General features: G+C 36.3%; 1 protein-coding gene across 1 annotated transcript in view; it reads right to left on the bottom strand.

Moving 5' to 3' along the window:
- The window catches only part of NOL10 (nucleolar protein 10), a 52,860-nt gene that overhangs the window by 3,023 nt on the left and 28,977 nt on the right, over positions 1-20,860 (bottom strand). The window contains exons 14-20 of the mRNA XM_086745155.1: positions 11,154-11,280; positions 9,383-9,462; positions 9,143-9,241; positions 8,404-8,493; positions 6,302-6,475; positions 5,670-5,917; positions 296-398 (exon numbers count right to left, since the gene is read on the bottom strand). Coding sequence (XP_086601281.1) covers positions 296-398; positions 5,670-5,917; positions 6,302-6,475; positions 8,404-8,493; positions 9,143-9,241; positions 9,383-9,462; positions 11,154-11,280 — 921 coding nt within the window. The remainder of the gene's footprint in view (positions 1-295; positions 399-5,669; positions 5,918-6,301; positions 6,476-8,403; positions 8,494-9,142; positions 9,242-9,382; positions 9,463-11,153; positions 11,281-20,860) is intronic.

Below are 20,860 nucleotides of genomic sequence, written 5' to 3'. Positions count from 1 at the left end.
AGAAGCCAGGTAAGGTCACAAGCTTCTGATGATATGTCTGCAAATAAACTACTGAAAGATAGAAGCCAGTATTTTCCACCGGAACATAAGGTTTTATGAGCGCTGCCTAAGTTATAAGGGTATAAACACACAGAGTACTACCGGAGGCTTTCATTCTCTTGGCAAGAAGCAGAAGAGTTGGCAGCTTATAAAGAAATGAAGAGGGACATTTGTTTGACGGTTTTAAAGTTCCTGTTCTTTCATGCAAAAACTAAAGTTACTTGTGTATTATCTTAAAAAATTAAATATAGCTCACCTTCTTTAATTTGAATGTTGCCTGTTTGCTGCCTACTGTGGTATCAGACACATTGAGCGTGCCAAGTTTTTCTTCAAGCTTTAAACGATCTCCAAGAGTCTTCCTGCAGAGAATAATTAACATTAGTCCCTATTCTTGCCATCTTTTTACTACAATAAAGGCTGATAATGCAGTCAAATCTAATCTCAATTTCTCTGAAACCCTGAAAATGCCATAGCTCTAAAAAAAAATAAACATTCAGAAAAGACAGACAAGTTCAAATCATTCCCTCCAGATATTGCTTTCAATAGAAACACTTTTAAAAATTTATGTAAAGTTCATTGTTTTTTTTCTGCTAAAAATGCAACAGGACTCTAGTTGAGAAAGAAACCACACCCTTCTATTGCTTTAGCTTTCTATGAAATGTCAGAAGAAGTCAGGAATACTCAGCTGCAGTAACAGATACATACACAAATTAAAAAAAAAAAATAAGGCTAGATATATGCAGTTTTCTTGGAATCTTATAGTTTCTGATTTGTAAACACTTTTGAGGGAAGGAAATAATCTTGACTATACATCAGAATGAATTCATCACCAAATGGATTACTTCACTGATAAACTACTTAGTCCAAATACATGATTGTTCAGACACTGCACTCACAACAGCAGTTTTCTAAATGAAAGAACAATGCAAACACGTGAATGTGACAAATAAGACAGACCCTGACCCCAGAGCTCCACATGAGCATATGCCTTCAAGCGCACGGTGCCGATCAGTTAGTTTCTGTAAGCAAGCTGGTATAGAGTCTCTCCCTCGGGCACTGAATTCTAGCATCTCTATGGAGGAGGTGGCAGCTGCTGTGGCCGAAACTGACACTGCCTTCAGCTCTCCTCCACTGCAAGTTAATGCCCCTACAAAAGCAAGATACTTGGATGTGCCTCAGTTGCTCCGGGTTGTGAACTGATATTTAATATCACCCTTGCTGACTTCAGTAAGTTGGGTTGTAAACTGGAACAGCTGAGGAGTGGAAATACACCTTGCTCCCACATAGCCTCCAGCACAAGGGTGAGGCAGGCAGGCAGGGACCGTGCTGGTTTCAGCCAGCCTCCCTAAAGGCACCTGTGAGTCCTAACACAGCTCGTCCTTCTTCTATAACGTGGGTGCTACGAGTAGGTAGTGCCGCTGGAGAATATGACATGATTTGTACAATCAAACTCACCCTGCAATGCATTTAGACAACATTCACCTAACTGTAAACAAAACTAGTTTCTGTATTTTCAGATGCTGCTCTTAGTGTCTTATTAGATCTCTATAAAGAGGGCTAACAGACATTTTTTGTAGAAGTTTTAAAGTGGAAGATAAGCCACCATAAAAACACAGACAATTAGCAGCCAAAGTCCATGGCATTCACTGTGGATGAAGGGCTCATGGACTGTGGCCTACGCATGAAGTCTCTGAAGCCTGCAGAATTTTGGTTAATGAGCCATTTTATGTTACAAAGACTTTTCAGATTAACAATGAAAAGTTACTGTCAAGAATTACTTTATTTGTCATGACTAGGTACTTTGATTGTATTTTTTTTTCTGTAGTATATTTTTCATTGAGTACATGTAAAAACTTGTTCCATCTATGTGAATCGGGAAGACAAGCTAAGCCTCAGAGCTAACTATGGCAGAAGATCAGTCACCGACATCGTGGTGGGATTTCTACACTGAAGTGAAGCCTCATTTTTCTCCCCTTTGAAAGTGAACTGGAGAAATATGGCTACTACCCAGCAATTATTTAGCCTGACTGCCTAGATACTGCTTCTGTCAGGAGAAAAATTAAAATGAAGAGATACTAGCAAAACACCGTGGGGCTGCTATTTTACTGAATAATTGCAGGTATGACTGTCTTTATCTGAAAGTGTGCAGACCTCAAATGATAGTGAATTGCACACACACACATAAACACTTAGGACAGCTGGGTTGTTTGGTTTTTTTTTTGTTTTTTTTTTTTTGTTTTTTAAATCAACCTCAACAAATTGATTCAAAGGGATACACTAACAGCATTATTAAAAGCAACTTCCCCTGCCCTACAGTAAAAAAACATACAAACAAAAAAAATTGCCTAGGCACTTTTTTTTTTCCTCATTATAAAGAGAACAGTTTTTCAAGACTTTTCCTGCTGTTTTACTTCAGCAATACCTAGGAATGTCAACTATGCTTTTGTTGACTTTCTGGCCACTTTTGAAGATACATACATTGACTGTCATACTTTAAAGTATGACTACTGTAGTTTTTAATTTTGACATGGTCTAACTTCACTAACAAACCTTTGAAAGGGACATCAAGAAAATTAGAAGAGCTCTTAGCACATTGATAAAACTCCTTTTCTTTTACGGATTCTTTTTAAGTTACTATGTATGAAACTTAGGCAGTAAGTAAACAAAGCAAAGTTTTGCATCTTTGCTAATGCAGTCAAAGTGTAAGAATGCAAAAGGGGAACATGAAATGTAGACTGATTTGAGACAAAGTGGTTTTTTTATAACTGTGAGTAAATTTTGCAGCTTTCCTGTGCAAAGAAATGCGTAGACTGTTGGTTTATGAAGAAATTTATAGTACGCACCACTGCTTTAGAAGTTGGGCTTGGAGCCGTGCTGAGTCAGGAACATGTCAAAAGAAACACCCAGTTTTATATAAGTCATAAAGTGTTTCCTCAGGTAGAACATTATACGATTAGAGAAAAAAAGAACACCTAGCCATTAAATGCATAGTGAAGGTATTAAGGTACTTAATTACATTGGTCACAGACCATCATTCTGTAACTTGGATAAATCAAATCAAAGACAAACATGCCAGCCTCACCAGATGGTACATGCCACTACAGTCTTCCCAATTTTCAGTACACTACTTGAATTAATTATTTTTATGCTGACTACTTATCACTGAATAAGGCCAGCAGAAAACATATTTAGGTATTTTCTTCATAAAATTTTAACATGTAAAAATGCTTATTAACCAAACCAGTAGCTCACAACAGAGACTAAGTCATTATGATTACAAAATTGTATCAGCTATATGTTATAAGAAACATACCAGCTGTTAATATTTAATTTTCTTTCAAAAATTTGAGAAATATCAAACTCCATACTCAAAATAATGCCTGGATGAGCACAAATGGGATCAGTGAGTATAGAGCTAATTGCTTAGACAAAAATAAATAATGGAAAGACAATTCAATGACAGCTACTCAGAAAAAACAAAGGATGTAATGCTGTCACATCCATTTTTTGTCATCCTATTCTATCCTCAATTTTCTTTTTTTTTTTTTTTTTACCATTTTACGTTACATCCCATCTGTGCATCTACCACAGAGTGCACCTAACCTAAGCCACCCTAATTATGCATCACACCTTGCAAAATACTCTGCAGAGAATTAGCAGCAAATCTTAAGACAGATTCTGTCTTCCCTAAAAGTAGACTTTCCATCGTTTATGTCATCATTGATATTCGTCCATCCACTGGACAGGTCTGTGGTATTTGCTTTAACTTTTCTTCTTCTATATACCAGACGAATTTACTTCGTCCTGTATCACACCATACTATTTTTAATGTTTCTCTTCCTTACGTCTATCCTGGCTTATTTACTTAACCCTTCAGTATCTTTGTTCCCATTTAAGCCTTAGTTTGAACTAAATGAAACCTTAATACTTCAATTTGGAGTGTCCTTGAGAATTTCTTTCAAAGGTCAGCAGTTGAATTTGCTTAAATGAACAGAATGTGAGTCAGCTGCAGCCATATGGCATTTTAGGGAAGTTTTCAATGGCAGCAAGAATATGGTGCCATTTGACCACTGTCGCAGGCTCCTTTCAAGCCACTTGCCAAAGTGACTATAAATCCAAGTACAATGTAAAATATATCGTTAACCTACAATACTCTGTCACAGTGTCCAGAGTGGATTTTCTCCAGACAAAGAAGAAAAACTAACTAAAGTTAAAAGCTGCTTCATCTTCTGGAAAAAAAATAATCAGAAGAAAGTTGATAGAAAAGTCTAGAACAAGTGGGTATATTCAATATAAAGAATAAAGAAAAATTCCTGTGTGAAAACAACTGTTGATAAAAAACAGCCATTGGAATCAGTTCTGCAGAACTGCTGTAAGTCCTAATTTATAAAAACTACTACTTCTATGTAAAAAGGTCTTACAGGTAAAACACGGAAATCCTACAGTACTAGACTACTGTAGAAATACTCTCTCAGTAATACTTAAAGACCATTTTACAGTATAATTCCAGTTAAAAACTTGCACATTTAAGGGATAGGCTGAATTTTTATCAAATGTTTCTTCATTTATTCTTTTCTCCAGAAGATTTCCATCATGAAAAAATTAGGTTGTAGAGGCAGTCATTAGTGACATAAAGAAACAGTCCCATTATATATATTATTCACTTCCTTTTCTTTGACTGTATCTTTCATTCTAGAGTAAAAACATTACTATTACGAGATCCACCTAGTCCAGCAACTTGTTTCCAACATTAGTCAAAATTTTGTTCTGCTGTGTGCTGCAATAACTTTGAAGCAATTGTCTTTCAAAGCTTTAACATTAGTGTCTGCCCTCCGAATAATAAAAGGCTATTAAATCCCATTTTCTAAAGGGCTCTACTCACCTCTGAAAAAAAAAAAAAAAAAAAAAAAAAGAAAAAAAAAAATCAATGAGATTTGCAGGCATTAAGCACCTCAAACCCAAGTTCTTTAGTTTGACATGCTCTTTATACAGTCCCCAATTACTTCAGTTGCTCATTAATGTAAAGAAATCCAAATTAAAAAAAACAAACCAACAAAAAAAAACCCAACCAACCATGAGTCCAATGTTTTGTGTTGTAAAAAGAGAAACAAAAATAGTGAGACCTGACAATATAAGGACAGTATAGCTTTTTGAAAGTTTCTGAATGCCATAAAAATAAGCAGACAAAACAATTTTTCTTTTACCACCTTGATCCTACTCCCAGAATAGTGGCTAGTCACACAGCATTCCACATCCTTTTCAAGGGTCAGATGAAAAACATTGAGACTGTCAACCCCATACTGACACTGATGGAGAATTATAACCGGTCTCACAGGAATCAGTGTGAGCAGCAGTTCACCAATACCGAGAAATGGATCCCCAAATCTGGCTCAGAATATTAATCTCTTACCCATCTAATTTGTGTTGTCTCTCTGCCACGCTTGAGATATTGTATATTTTTTAACCAGAAAACAAAGCTTTCAACAGATATGTTGCTTTAAGTTATACCTCTGGATTGCCAGATGTGGCTTCACTAGTAAGTGCTTCCAAAATGCCAATGGCCTGCATTGTAGAGAAATACTTGAGAATCACCCACCCCCAGCTATTAAAAATAGGAACATTAGTCTTACTTCATTAATTTTTGTTTTTTGGCAGAGACTTTGAAGCTTCTGAATTCCTCTCCTTCTTTAATCTCAAAAAACTGAGGTTTCAGTAATGTTTGCTGATCCTCCTTGAACCTTTCCTGCCGCTTTACTTTTTCCTCTTGGCGCAGAAGCTTGCGCTGTTTCCTGACCTCTTCAACCCAGCCTTTTTCATCATCTGAACTCTCAGAACTTTCTGCATCACTTGCTTTTCCTTCTGGTTCTTCCTCCTCTTCCTGCAGATAAAAATAGTTTAAAATAAGAAAACATCAACTAATTTTCTTTTCAAACTATTCCTGCAACGAGAGTACGTGACAGCTTTTACATCGATACAGTGGAGGAGAACTGAAATTTGAACAAAAGCAGTATCAGCAAAAGAAGCAGAAGACACATTATAAAATTGTTTCCGCCTACATATTTTATGCTTTTTAAACTTATATTCACGTAGACACAATATTGTTCACATCTAAAGACTCGGATAACATTATGAATTACATTTAATTACTGCAGCTGATAAGACATTCTTATATTGCCTCCATCTGCCTTCCCTTCTTTCTAGGATTCAACCATCTGAATGCTTGAAAAAACCTATGGATTCTTCTTAATGGAAAATATTTTACCTGTTCTTGTGCTTCCAGTTCCTCTAAGATCTTTAGTTTCCTCTTTCTTTTCTCACTTATTTTAGAAACAAGTGGGTTAAGTAGCCTAAATTCTTCACTCTGCTCATCCACCTGGAAATCTGGATTCTCAAACATGATCTTGAAACGGTCATCTTTGAGAAGGCTAGGCAGATTCTGGAACAGAAGAAAAGCATGAGTGAGTTATAAAATTCTGAAACAGACATCGGTAAAGTAAGCAACACCTTTTTAATCGAACAAAACTCAAAAACCAGCATGTGAAATACCAGTTGCTTTATCCTTCCAGGTCATATAAAATCAAGATTTATGCTTATTATATTTTATTACTTTCACAAAGATCAAATAAATATCCTTCTAAGCTACCTGTAAGCAAGACAGGTTTTTTTAGACACCTTAAATATACAATTACTAATATTTTTGAATTAATGTTTCTCATATATTCAGCCAGCTAGCCTGGAGACATGTTGATACTTATTGACTAATCAGCAGTACCTCCAAGGCAAATACCCTGCCTGACAGGGATGATTCTACAGCATGTACAACAAATTATCAGGGTAAACATGTCTTTATGCAATGCTACTACTGTTTTACTGTAAATACGTAGAAGTCTTTCTACACATCTTGTAACACTTTTTCTTCACTGCCCTCGCATACAGAATGGAAAAGGCAGTTTTATTCATGTCAAAGTAAAATGAACTCAGTGTAAATTATGCTACTGCTGAATTAGGAATGGTTCAAGCTATGACTTCAGCTTATGCGAATACCTATTGTCGTAATTTTAAAATTATTGAATACATAACTCTCTATTCTAAAAAGTTGATCTTTCAACATTGCCAAACTTATACCAGCACATTCACCCCACCCCAGCATTACATTTTCATTGTTACCCAAGAAGTGAGAAAAAAAAAAAATACAGAAAAAAAAAAAGTATATTTTTAAAACACAGAAACTGTTGCCAATGTGTGACTTGCAGTCGCACAGCTAACAATTAAATCCCAAAGCCTAAACTAAACTGCTCTTCATAAGATTCTAATGCCATTCCAGGAAAATAACCAGAACATGCATTTCTATTTATACTTTTTTTTAGTCCTCTTAATAAAACAGTCTAATGCTTCCTACTAACTGTAACACATGGGATTTCATTAGATGCCACATGAAACTAATGCCTGCTTTTAATGAGAATGAGCACCTATGAAGTGCTAATTATAGAAAGCCCTCTCCTCCCACCAGATACTAAACCTTAACTATTTCTTTCCTTTAGAATTCACTTAAGATAAAAATGAATTATTTTCAACATCAGGAAGAATTCCTGTTGCATAAGAGCAAAGTATTTTGGTTATTTTATAAAATGTAGTTAATTATGTACACAAAGAAAAGTAATTCTATCTTCAGTTTTACAGATAACACCCATCTTGCCATTGTCCCCACCACAATACCAACAAATGCAAGCAACAGGTCTTTTTCACAGAATCATAGAATAGTTCGGGTTGGAAGGGACCTTTAAAGGCCATCTAGCCCAATCTCCCTGCAAGGAACAGGGACATCTTCAACTAGATCAGGATGCTCAGAGCCCCATCCAACCTGGCCTTGAATGTTTCCAGGGATGGGGCATCCACCACCTCTCTGGGCAACTTTTTCCCATGTTCCACCACTCTCACTGTAAAAAATATCTTCCTTATATCCAGTCTGAATCTGCTTCCTTCTATTTTAAAGCCATTACCCCTCGTCCTATCACAACAGGCCCTGCTAAAGAGTTTCTCCCCATCCTTCTTGTAAGCCCCCTTTAGGTGCTTTGGTACCAGACTCTGCATTTAGCTAGCTTTTGGAGTCTTACGAAGCCCCTGTCATCTTCACAGCGAGTATGTCATCATTTTAAGTTACTACATGGCCTTTTCAGTGCTGCAGCTACAGTGAAGTCCACCTTAAAACCACCTACTAGAAGAATTTATTTATGAGAAACAGAAACAATGCAATTTTGAATCTTTTTGGCCAGATAAAAAACCACAACAACAATAAAATCAGTACTGTAAGCATTACTATTTCTGTGTTTCCCAGTTAGGGAAGTCTCCAAAACAAAAGCTCACCTTCTGTTTCCTTTTTCTAGTAACCTGCTGCTCTTCTCCTTCTTCTTCAATGAGTTTGAGTGCAAGCTCTTTATTGACTTTTGGAAGTTTCTAAAGAGAGGAAAGCAATTAATCAGCACATTAGTCTTTTATACATGCAAAAACCTACATGCTTTACATTCTTAAGTGCAGTGAAGAGGAAATTCTCACTCATTCTTATAACTCTTGCTGAAAATCTCCTTGATTGGTCCCAAATACTTCTAGATACTAGTAAAGCAATAGTGCTTGCAGAAAATTTAAGCAGAACTTCTGTATTTTTTTTTCCTTGTAATGCATCAACATGAGTTCTTTAAAAGCAATTATTTCTCCTTGTATGTTGAATAAATTCAACCTAGAAAGCTACTAGTTATAAACACTATTTTTATATATCTCTTTTCAAAGTATTATGGTATAACAGCTTAAGTCATTTAGTTTAATGACAGAAGTAGAAATTGCAAGTTTTACTAGTGGGTTTTCCTCTCAAGTGGCAAATGTAATGAGAGCTGCTCTTTCACACTTTAGTATCAGTGTCTCATCTGTTGTAATCACACGCATGGGAATTGTATGATTCTATTCAAAAAGTTCCATGAATTACTTTGTGTCTCTGGTGAGAAACTGAATCAAATCCTAAGTCAATCAAATCCATCTCTGAGATACACTTAAGAATATATTACTCTATATGAATAGTTTTCTCAGAAGTATACTCATTTACAGGACTTACCTTTAGTTGAACTCTCTGTGCACGTGTTTCTTCTATCTTTTGCCTTATTTTCTCTCTTCTGTATTCTTCATAGGCAAAGGGGTTGGCCATCATTTTTGCCTTTGAACAAGCAGGAGGAAGTTGAAAGAAAATATCATTAATACAGGACACAGTCGGTTATTTGGAGAAAACAAAAAACACAAAAAAACCCAACACACATTTTATTAAGAGCAAAAATAGACAAGGATCAGCCTTATTTACCTTATGATAAAGTCTTATGTCCATGAAAAAGCCATGCATATATGCTCTAAGCAATGATGATCCAATGAGATGAGCAAGGCCTGGGAAAAAAGTTACAGAAGATTTCAAAGAGTTTTCTTATATAAAGAACTCCTATTCCAAGCTAGCCACTTCACTTACCCAATTCAAGACAAAAAAGCACTGCCAATGCAACACATCAATCTAACAGTCACATCCATTACACCAAGACTAAGTAAAACCGCAAAAAAAAAAAAAAAAAATCAGTTCAGCCAGCAAGAAATTTGAGCTTTTTCAGAGCAACAAAATCCATTTTTCTTGTCATAATACATGTTACTGTGCACTTTTTAAAATGCCCACATGCACTACGCTTCATAAAAGTTTACAAAGAAAAATTACAAAGAAAAATTTGAGAGGATTTTTTTGAAAGTCCATAGATGTTTGACAATCACCTTTTTAGTGTGGTATAGAGATGTTTTTAATTAACGAGTTTTGCCTTGGGTCACTATCTTTGAAGAATCAACATGCTGAAAAAAATACAGTACTACATCAGGTCATAAAACTGTCACCTTAGGCCCTAACCTAAGTAGGGATGAAAATACTTAACAGCTCTCTGATTTTCCTTCCACATATATCTTGACAAAATTCTAAGACTGAGAAAAGGAAAAGGTTTTTTTATAGCAAAATATCCTCTACAGACCCCAAATCTTTAGAAATTAAGAATTAACAAACTTCTTTTAGAACTAAATAGCAAAAAAAGTGAGAAACTACTGTGTATCTCAAAGTAAAGTTGTCTCTCAAAAATCTTTTAAACTGTTTCCAGGAAACAATCTTCCTGCATATTCCAAAATGAGAGTACTCCAGCTAATGGCTACTAAAACAAAGAAACTCCGACGCATGAAACAGAAAATATCCCTTAAGTTAGTTCTTCATTTGAAAGCTTGAATTTATGAGAAAATGGATTTGACTAAGTCATTGTGAATTTAAAGCAGAATAAGTATGCCCAGCCAAGTCTCTGTGTAGATAATACGGCATTGCCTTATTCCCTTAGGACTGGGATAGAGGTCTGCAGGCTATGCTCAGACCATCTACTCTAGAACTCTTGACGCTGAAGATGCATGTGCTCTGGATGACCTCTTCCTTGTATGGCCTCCTGCCAGGCCAAACCCAACTCCCATATTCAGTTGTAAATTAAACTAAACTGGAGCAAAATATTGCAATCAAAACATGTAACAGACGGAAAAAGGACTAATTATCTTGAGAGAAGCATGCTTACCTTCTCGTCTATATAATTTTCAGCATTCCAGTTCTTTAAACCTGTGTTTCTATCAGCCCTAGAATTACTTGTATTTTCTGGAAATTGCTACATTAAAATAGGGTAGCCTTTGGCAGATTTTGATGTGAGTTCCAACATACCATTTGAGCACCTCAAAAAATATTTTGAAAACTAAACCAACTTATTTTCCTATGCCTTCCACTTAGTGTCTGAAAGCACACAAAACAGATTCCTAGACATATTAAATCAGCAAATATCAATCATCTTCTTGGGATAAAAATCTGAGACACAGAAATATCTAGTGTTGTACTGGTTGGGAACCAAAGAACATAAAGCCATTAGTCTGGTACATTAATAACCAAAAGGCTGGAGGAAACTACTGCCAGTGAATTTCTAACAGTCCTTATATGTCACATCGGAATTCAAAAAACTTACACATGTAAGTGATAAAAAAACTGAACAGAGTCATCAGCTAAAGAGGATATTCAACTGTTTTACCTAAATTTTCAAGGTCTTTTCTGGTAACGAATTTGTAATCATCATAAACTGTGCTCTCTGGATTCTCTTCCAGTTCTTCAGTCAAGCTGTCCAAGAAGGAACACCATTTTGGGGCAGGTCCTAAAACCTGTGGATATTATAGAAAGTTATTGTGTATTCTTACAGGAAAAACCGACAGTGAGGTTCTCAGCTACTGTTCTGTAATGGAGTAGAAATTAATCCCTCTGAAAGCAAACATACTTTAACAGCAACAGCAGTTAGAGAACACAAATAAACCTATTGCTTGCATTACCAATAAGGAGTACTATAGATTATGTAAGCATTATTTTCATTTAGGCAATTTATTTTAGACAAGCAATCTAGAGGCTTCAAGTTTAATGGTTTCAAGTGGTCCCAGTCTGATTGATTAATTTATTAAAAGCTCAGAGCTAAACACTATAGATAAAATTATGAGCTAATGGCAATAGATAGCAACTAATCTGTAAAGCACTGTTGGATCTTGAACTCATGGGGTTCACTCTGCAATCACATTAAACCCTGTGCTGCCCTGCTTATACCGGTGGTGTTTTAATTAAAATATTTCATATATTTTTACTCAAAGATAAACACAGATTGTATGAACAGATATTGGGAAATATTTAAAAACTTGCATATTTACACCATGAGGCAAAGGATTTACTTGAACAATATTATGTTGCACTATCAACGTACTTTTCCACATAAGCTTCCTCCAATTTCCCAAGTTAACAATTGACTCTCTTCACTTTTCCCTCCTGCTGTTCTGATTGAAATTCCTCTCTATCCTGATGCACACGGCCATACTCAACTGTTCCAGTACTACGATTTCAGTAGGCGAGTTAGCTGAACGGAAAGATCCAACACAGTTTTCTCTCTATAGCAAATCATCTCACATTTTAGACTATAAAGCAGTCAGTTAACTCCTAGACTGGGACTTTTGATGAGGCTTCTGATTTGTTTGCTAAAAATTCACATTAAATGATCATAGGAATGGTTGTGACTCAACAATAATATTTTAAGATTCTATTTAATCATGGAAACAAGTAGAAGATATTTTATATATCTAAAATACGTATAGTTTGTTTTAACATGATAGTGTGAGAATAGTATGAGATAATGCTGTTCATTTAAAAATAAGTGTGTTACTTCTCATTCAAAAGTAGTTTTTTAAAGACACCTATACACAAAAAATTGTAAAATTGTATCCTAGACCATAATAGTCTACTAATATTCTAGACTGTAACACTCCAGACAATAATATTGTCTTTTAGACCACTACTGTCTCTGTATGAAGTATGACTTATCTTTGTAAGATTTCAGCCCTAGCTGAGAACCATAACATGTGAAATGAAAAACTGCACTTTTTAACAGGGCTGCATATTTTATTCCAACTAGTAAGAGCTTCCAAGGAAAGATCTAAGATGTCACTAACAGGAAAGACTTTACCTACTTAATGAATTAACCAAATCCTTGTGTCTGTTCCAGTAATACTCAGCTTAAACACTACGCAACATTCAAATTGATTTCTTGCCAACACTGCAGAAGCTTTTGTGTCCATCTTGTCTCCATCCAGATTTTAAATTTTTCAGTTATTTCTCTGAAGCACACTTCTTCAAATCGAGATGCCAAACTTTTAGACTAATAAGAAAGTAGTCTAGATATACTAAATGTACCACTGCTTTTCAAGCCATTCAAGAAATCAGTTATCCGTGCTTTACTACCAGACCATCAAAGCATGGAGTGGATAAATCTTCTTTAAAGTTTACCTATAGTTTTGTTTTGGATTAAACCATTTGTCCTCTTTATTAAAAAAAAAAAAAAAAAAAAAAAAAAAAGTTGCTTACTAACTAAACAAAACTCCTCTTGTAATAAAATTTAAGTTTCTCTGCTGAACATTATTAGAAATAAGATTAGAGAATCCTTGACTCATGTCCATTCTCATTAAATAAAAAGTTCCCCTTCATTCCATCTTGCTGATTCATCACTCTATCACTTCAATAAACCTTTTTCATCACTTCCATGTGATGAAATCTGCTCAAGCCTTACAAAGTGCACGTTACTCATTAAAACTCAGGCCACTCCAAGCAATTAGGGTAATCCCCTGATGGGATCTTGACTCGTGTAAATCTTCAAATGATTAATGAAAGCAGAAGTCTCACAAATAAGGGAAAACAGTTTATCTGCTCTTCAGCTGTAGCTCCACTCACTGTTCTAAGTATCCCTGTACTCAAAACCTGATACTGAGGGTAAAACCTTTCACGGCACATAATCTGTGCCATGAAACATATAAAGCTAAAAGACCCAATTATTCATTATAATCTGTGGGGTGAATTGGACAATCACAAAAACAAGGAGGGGGAAATGAGATAACTAACGGAAAAAAAAGCAGTGGCAGAATACCAGGAAAAAAATAGAAAGTCCAGCCATTATTCAAATTTCACATGTAGACTGTCAAAAAGGAAAACCCTACAGAGATGTCTGTGCATGTTTTATTGCCTTACTTCCCTCTCTCCCATTCCACTTGCCTACCTACTTCCAGGATACCTTAGGAGCTTGACTTTGTATATTAAAATGGAACATTTTTCAAAGCTTAGGAAGAAATTTAACAATAGAAAAGGCAAACAATATCAGCCACAATGACAAAAATGCAAACAAGAAATATCCTTCTCTCGCAACAGTAATTCTTCACAGAATTTAATTGCCACTGCATTTTACCCGCAGAGTTTAATGCTCTTCTGTCAACCAAGAGACATCCCAGAATGGTGTCGACAGCACTCTGAAATAGCAGGCTCTGCCGTTTCTGTGCCCAGGTACAAATGAAAAAATTCAGAGGGCTGGTCCACACTGGGCCACCAAGGATGGGGCAGACAGGTGAAACCTGTCTGTCCTCCTCAGTTCATGGGTTACCATACAGTGGGTGTGTAGCACATGAGGTGGGACCCCTTGGAATCCCTGCCACCCAGCACTGGGACCACCTGAGCCTGGTGCACAGTCCCTGCCAAAACCAGTAAAACAGCCACAAAGCTGTGTAGTTTGGGCAGGCCAATTAATATACTTGCCAATTTAGACAGGGAAGGGACAATTCCATCATATCTAAGGCAGAAAAGTGCACTGGAATTCACAGCAAGAATAAGAAAATGTTATCGAGGTAGGTAATTGCACGCAACTAAACTGACAGATCTCACTTTTTAAATACTTATGATACACCAAATAGGTTTCTCTGCAAGTTTTGGAAAAGTTGTGCACAGCTAATGAGAAAACAATTATTAAACGAGCATATATCTATACTCGGCTTTTATTCAACTATTTCTTAGGATAGGAAAACCAGACATCACCAACAGTGACTGAACCTGTATTTTTGCTGTTTTTGTTATTATTCTATTTTCAGTAGGATAATCACTTCTTGAGACAATTTCTGCCAGTTGCTCATGAAAGTCGAGAAGTCTTTGGAAATATTTTTGCCTATCAACAGAAGAGCCTCACCTGCAGCCTGGGCCCTGCTGGTAGCCAGCTGGATGGGCTGCACCCTGCTCTCCTCCCCTCCCAGTACTCTTCTCCTTAACCGACTGGAAATAGCACCCATGAAGCAACCAAAACACAGCTATCCTCCATTGCACTGTGAGGTGTGCCACCACCACACTGTAAGACAGAGTGGCAGCTGGGTTACACTGGGCAGGTGATGAGGAGCAGCCAGGAAGCGTGGCCGTCTCCTCCCCACGGGCAAGCCAAGCAGCCGGACTTACCACAGGAAGCATCCCAATGCTATACACAGGTAACAAACATCTTGCCATTGCCTTTCCTGTCTGATACCAAGCCACATAAGTAAAGATGTGGGCTTTATAATTATTAGTATTGTGCCATCTAACACCAAATTTTTGTTAGTATACATTAGAATGTCTTCTTTTTTTTTTTTAACTTTAGACACAGAAAACACAAAATATTATGAGTAATCTAGCACGCAACCAAACAGAGGTGACAAGCGCAAGACCAAACTGTTCAAGAAAAGGAAGAAAAAAAATATTGACAGAAAAATATTTTTATAATACTGGAAAATAACTTCAAAACCCACAGTTCTTTGTTTTCTACTTTACAATATGTTCAACTTAATAGTCTTTTAGCACCACAAATCTTACGTGGTACAGCTCTGTAATGCTCTGTACTTACAGCCATCCCTAATTTCTGAGCACTTCTGCAGAAAATATCATCCTGTCATCAATCTGTAATTCCCCAGAAATTAACGAGCCCTAGGACAGAGTAGGTATTATTCCCAACCCACAGCAGATGTTCCTTATCTTTAATCTGGAACACCAGACAGCACTTATACACTTTTAAATGCCACTCAACAATTTGACAGCCAGCTCCACAGAGCCCTTAGAGCCACAGGAAAACTGGGTCTAATCCTAACTAGTACTAAGCAAGCTCAACAACTTAAAAGAAGCCCAGGATATGTAGAAGCTTCCAGAGTCACATGTCATGAGATTTAAATTAAACGACTTTGTATGCACATACGGACGAGTATTGTGAAGTATCTATTTGAAGGCTTCAGGGACCAATTCTACACAAGTGAACTGAACAGTTGCTCTTTTCTTCTCAGGGAGTCAAAACAGGTTCCAAAATCTATTTTTCAGTATGTCAAACAGTAAGTCCCTAGAAGATTTCACATAAGGCAGCGATAAACCATTCTGCCATAAATAAGATGTCAAAATATATTAAGACTCAAGCAGCAGAAACACCTCCCAGCCTCCTCTGATATATTTTAGCAATCAAAAACATGCAAAATGTTCACAGAATGCATAATCAGATTTGAAAATAATTAACTAGAATTTGCAAATTTTAAACTGGCTGAAATCTGTTTAGATTATTAACTTAATTTTTTTTGGATATCATTCAACAAAACACTTCTAGAGGCTTTGGAAAGGAGAAGTATTAGCTGTCGTAGCTGTAGAAGACAGCAACGTGCAGCTTCACAGAAACTTCACAGTTTCACAAAAATTAACACTGTAATGCTGTATTATGCCATACCAAAATAATACAGTTAATAACAATTAAGTATAAAAATACATCATATCACTGTTCTTTCATAATGTACTTAAAAAGTAAAACTTTCTTTCAAAAATCTTCAAATTGTTGTGGTATCTTCTGTGCAGTTCAGTTAGGACTGTAAGACCTTTACCAGTTAGCAAAAATGCACAATTATAATTAAATCATCCACTGCCATCCTACTTGAACAATGCTGACTACAACGAAAACAGTGTATCTTTAGAGATTTCAACAGAGCTCTAGGTACAGTGTATTATATAAAATTACTGCTCAGGATGAGAACTTTATTAATTGAAAAGCAAGATAAGAAAGGGTTAACAAGAAACAGTTTATGCTGAAAGGGGAATTACTGCACAGAAAGAAGGTTACGATTGAAGCCCAAGGACTGTCCTACTTAATATTTTCATTAATGTCTGTCACATATAGTAGGAAAACATAAATAAAATCTGCTGATGGCAAACTGTCACAAAATAAGGATCAACATTTCTCAGGGAAAAAAAGCTACCTTGAAAACTAAAATGCTGGAAATCAGATGAAATGTATAGCCAATCACTATCAGCTGTAAGGAACAGAACAGGAAAAAATGATACTACCCAATCACAAGACAATAAAATAGTCAGACAAGGCCATTGTATTAAGTATAAGACAGGAATAATGACTCAGTGTATGTTTTGTACAACTGCAGGCAATAATGTTCAGGATACATGGATGCAAAATGTAGCAAGTGCAGTGGAAGGCTCCTAGGACAATTTCAAAAACACTTGTGCAACACTTGCACAAGAATAAACACATGCAAAGCTACCACAGTGACACTAAACTAGAAAAGTTAACTAAGCATCAGAGGAATGTGACTAACAGCCTTTTAATGGAGATGAGGAAGAAATAAACAACTAATTTTCAGATTTAATTGATCATATTTATGCAAAAGATTACACAATCTGATTGCCTGAGACTAGACTCCATGATCCAAAGAATCTCCTCCATTCCTCGGTTTCCATTAAAAAAAAAAAAATCCAAACTTATACTTAAAGCACTTTAACAAAGAGAGATTCTTTTCTGTATTATAATTTCTTTAAATTAAATATATTTTATACATATGACTCAATGATCTCACATACATATTTACCTGTAGGAGACAAAAATAATTCCTTGGAGGAGACAAAGAATAATATTTAAAAAATTAATTTTGGTGGTTTTTTTTTAATTAAATGGCACAATAAAAAGCATTTTAAACTTTTAACAGGACACATTTGCTGGAGAAAGCAAATGCACATCTATGTATGCATATCCTCAGATTCGATTATGCCATCTAACAGAAGGAGATTACAGAAGGTCTAATGAAGGAGAAAAAAAAAAAAAAATGGGTGATCCCCAGGGTGTGAGCAGTGATTGAAATGTGCAATTGCATTTTAAACATAATTAGCTCCCTAATTGCATAGCCAAGTTTAATTAATGCAATTACATGAGTAATTAATTACTATTCATTTTAAGAGTACTGTTTTCAATGTTTTGTTCTCTAATTTTAAGAATTAGATCTCAATATGTAATAATTTTGAAAAGTTTCCATCTATAAGCATTGAAAAGGCAGGAGAAGAAAGAATACCTTGTTATTATACAATGTTAACAGTCAAGGTTACATCAATTGTAACTGGTAACTCAAAAATCAGATGGATCATTTCACAGCTTGCAGGCATTAAAAGCTGTGGCTCTCCATTCCTGTTTCTATGTTCTTGGGCTTCAGTCATACTCAGCCCAAGAACTTCAGAGAGTCCAGGAGATTATCTTGGGTTAGAAAGCTGCCTTGGGACCACTTAACCTTGTTATGTTTCTGTCTACTACATTTCCATACAGTGTGTTTCCCTTAGCAACCAATATGCTTTGAACAGTTTGCGAAGTTGAATTTTATTCTGCCATTCCTTTCTAATTTTCTCCCTATGAACGCTCTATAATCAACTCTAATTGTGCCCTGCTAATCTCATGAGTAAACCCATTTAATGTTCTGAATGAAATTCTTTAATTCTCTAAAATAAATGGGGTTTGGGAATAAACTCCAAACAAATCTCCCACATACTTTCATTTTTCATAATGTTATGCCTTCATTCACCGTACATTATATGATGTAGAATTGATGCTTTTACAGTAACTGAACTTCTGTGGCCATCAAGTAGCTCACTGGATTACAGCTATGACCAAGAGAGACTGAACAGCACATTGTTCCTTTCGGCATAGCACTGACAACTGCATTGCATTTGGTTTTAAGCCCACACAGTCATAAATTTCACTGAACTATACAACGAACTGGCTCTTTCTCTCATCCTAACTCCAGCAGGTCCAGACATTTTTGGCAGATTCATTAATCAGAGAGGTTGGTTTTCCTACCTTTCACTATGCTATGGAAGCTGCCAAATCAACAATTTGGAGGTTTTACTCCTTAGGGAGCATGTTAAAGGAAATGTTGCTTTTAAGATTTTCCCAGTGTTAAACAAAAACTGCTGCAGGAACTTGCACACATCTTCTAGGAATGAGACACTAAATCTTCCTGCCCTGGTACTGAACAGATAGTAAGTACTTCTTTTTCTAATGCTAAGCAGTTTGGCTTTATAGTGGATTTTGAAAAAAAAAAAAAATCACATATTCTCTGATCTGACAGGTATTACAGTCAGTTAACCAGCCACAGGTCTGCTCTCACTGTGTCTTCTTGGAGAAGTCACCGTCTTTCAAAGGAGGAAATGGTCCTGTTGCTTAGAATGTTGGGAAAAAAATACCCTCCAAGATAGGAACAGCAAATAATTTCTCAGCAGAGAAAGTTACTCCTTAAAATTGTAAATAAGATTGGCAGAATAGTTCTCTTCCTCACAAGACAGGAAGAAAAGGGACACTTCTCACAAGTCATCTGTAACTTACCAGCAGTGGCATTCAGAATAAGGAGTCTGATGCTTTTAGTATCCCCACCATGTTCTGACATGCTGATGTACATAAAGGATAAACGCTCATCACTATTGCTATGGATCTTTTTATTTATCAGACTCCCTACACATTTTAGGTCTTCAGACAATTGGAACTGAGATTATCTGAGGATAGAAAAATAGATAGAAACTTAAAGTACAAGAACCCACTACCTTCACATTAAGTCAACTAAGCAAATTAAGCTTAAGAGGTAAGAAGAAAGTAGCTTCTCAAAGCATGTGTTACAAGCATGATCTGCTTCAAGCAGTTCCTCATAAATATCAGCTGGAAATGAATTAAAAGTTTCCCAAAGTCTGGTCTTATTCTAATACAGTATATCTGCTATAATAACAGAGGCACTTGGGTAAGTTACTTAAATACTGTGCAGTAAGTTCAGCTGAGACTCACTTCGTAGGATTTTTTTAACCTGTGAACATCTGCTGATGGTCTGTTTCTTTTTCCATGAAGAAAAAAAGGTGCAAATCAGGTATGATCAGCTGATTTAATACCTTGCTGATGATAAAAGGCAGCATCCACATTTTACTTTGGCCATCCACACTTCCGATTGTCTACCACATCTGACTACGTGCTTTTACCAATTCCTTTGCATAGGTTCTGGTATTCATTTGGCCTTTCACGAAGGCAATTTACTGTTCAGTGACGTTGAGTCACTGAACCAGCACAACCCCCCTCACAAACACAACACCTCCACATTTTATATGAAGTTTAACAGAAAAACCTCCACCTTATTACAATACTTTTTGAAGAATATATTCCACAAAGCTTTCCCCCTGCATTTAAAATTGACTGCAAGGGACGCAGACAAGGCAATGGCAAGTGGGAGACTTCATAACTACCTTGGCTTTTTCTCACACAAGGAGAGAACTTCTACACAGCTTCTACCTGTTCCAACACCGTCAGAAATCTGTATCTCAAAATATAATAGCATTTCTTGCAATGCTAAGGGCACAGGCCATCAACGGACAAAACTTCCACTACTAATAGAGCTAAGAGTAACGCGCATTCATTTTAGTATGTACATAATAGCTTCTGACTGCAATCTAAATTAGCAGGTAAGAAGAACTAAGAATAAGCCAGAAATGCAAAATTCCAGCAAGTCCCCTTCTCCACTTCTCTGATGGGACATGAAACTTCCCAGTCGTCACACTGTATGGAGACTTGCCTCTCGTGCTTTTAAGCAGCCGGGAACAACAGGGCTCTCACAGCACAAGCCAGGTACCGGATAATGTTACAGCATAAACATCTTTATGGTCATGAACTGGAGTTCAGAGCATGACCTGCATTTCAGGGAAATTTGAGGGATATAAAGGTAACAGCCAAATCCAGCTGTACGTCTGCCTTGCATAACTGACAGACTACTGGAAATCTAGGAACATGTGAGCTTCTAATAACTCCCTACCATGGCAGCTTAATTGCTCTTTGCAAACCTGGGAGGAAGACTGCTCTATGAGTTCATACAACTACTGCCAGACAACACAATGGGAAGGAAAGGCAACTACCTGTTGGGAACATGCAACTCCTCCAGACAGATAATGAAGACAACCTCAGCATAAACCGGCCTACTCCTTACAGAGCATAATACTAGTGAGAAAGAATTGTATATAACTTACGAAATAATTTTCTTTAAGTAGGAAGCATCTTTCAAATATATATTCGAAAGCTTTCACATATGTGATATTTTT

Source organism: Chlamydotis macqueenii, chromosome 3 (assembly GCF_036417535.1).
Source record: "Chlamydotis macqueenii isolate bChlMac1 chromosome 3, bChlMac1.mat, whole genome shotgun sequence".
In the NCBI taxonomy this organism is placed as follows: Eukaryota; Metazoa; Chordata; class Aves; order Otidiformes; family Otididae; genus Chlamydotis; species Chlamydotis macqueenii.
This window is presented reverse-complemented; position numbering and strand designations above follow the sequence as displayed.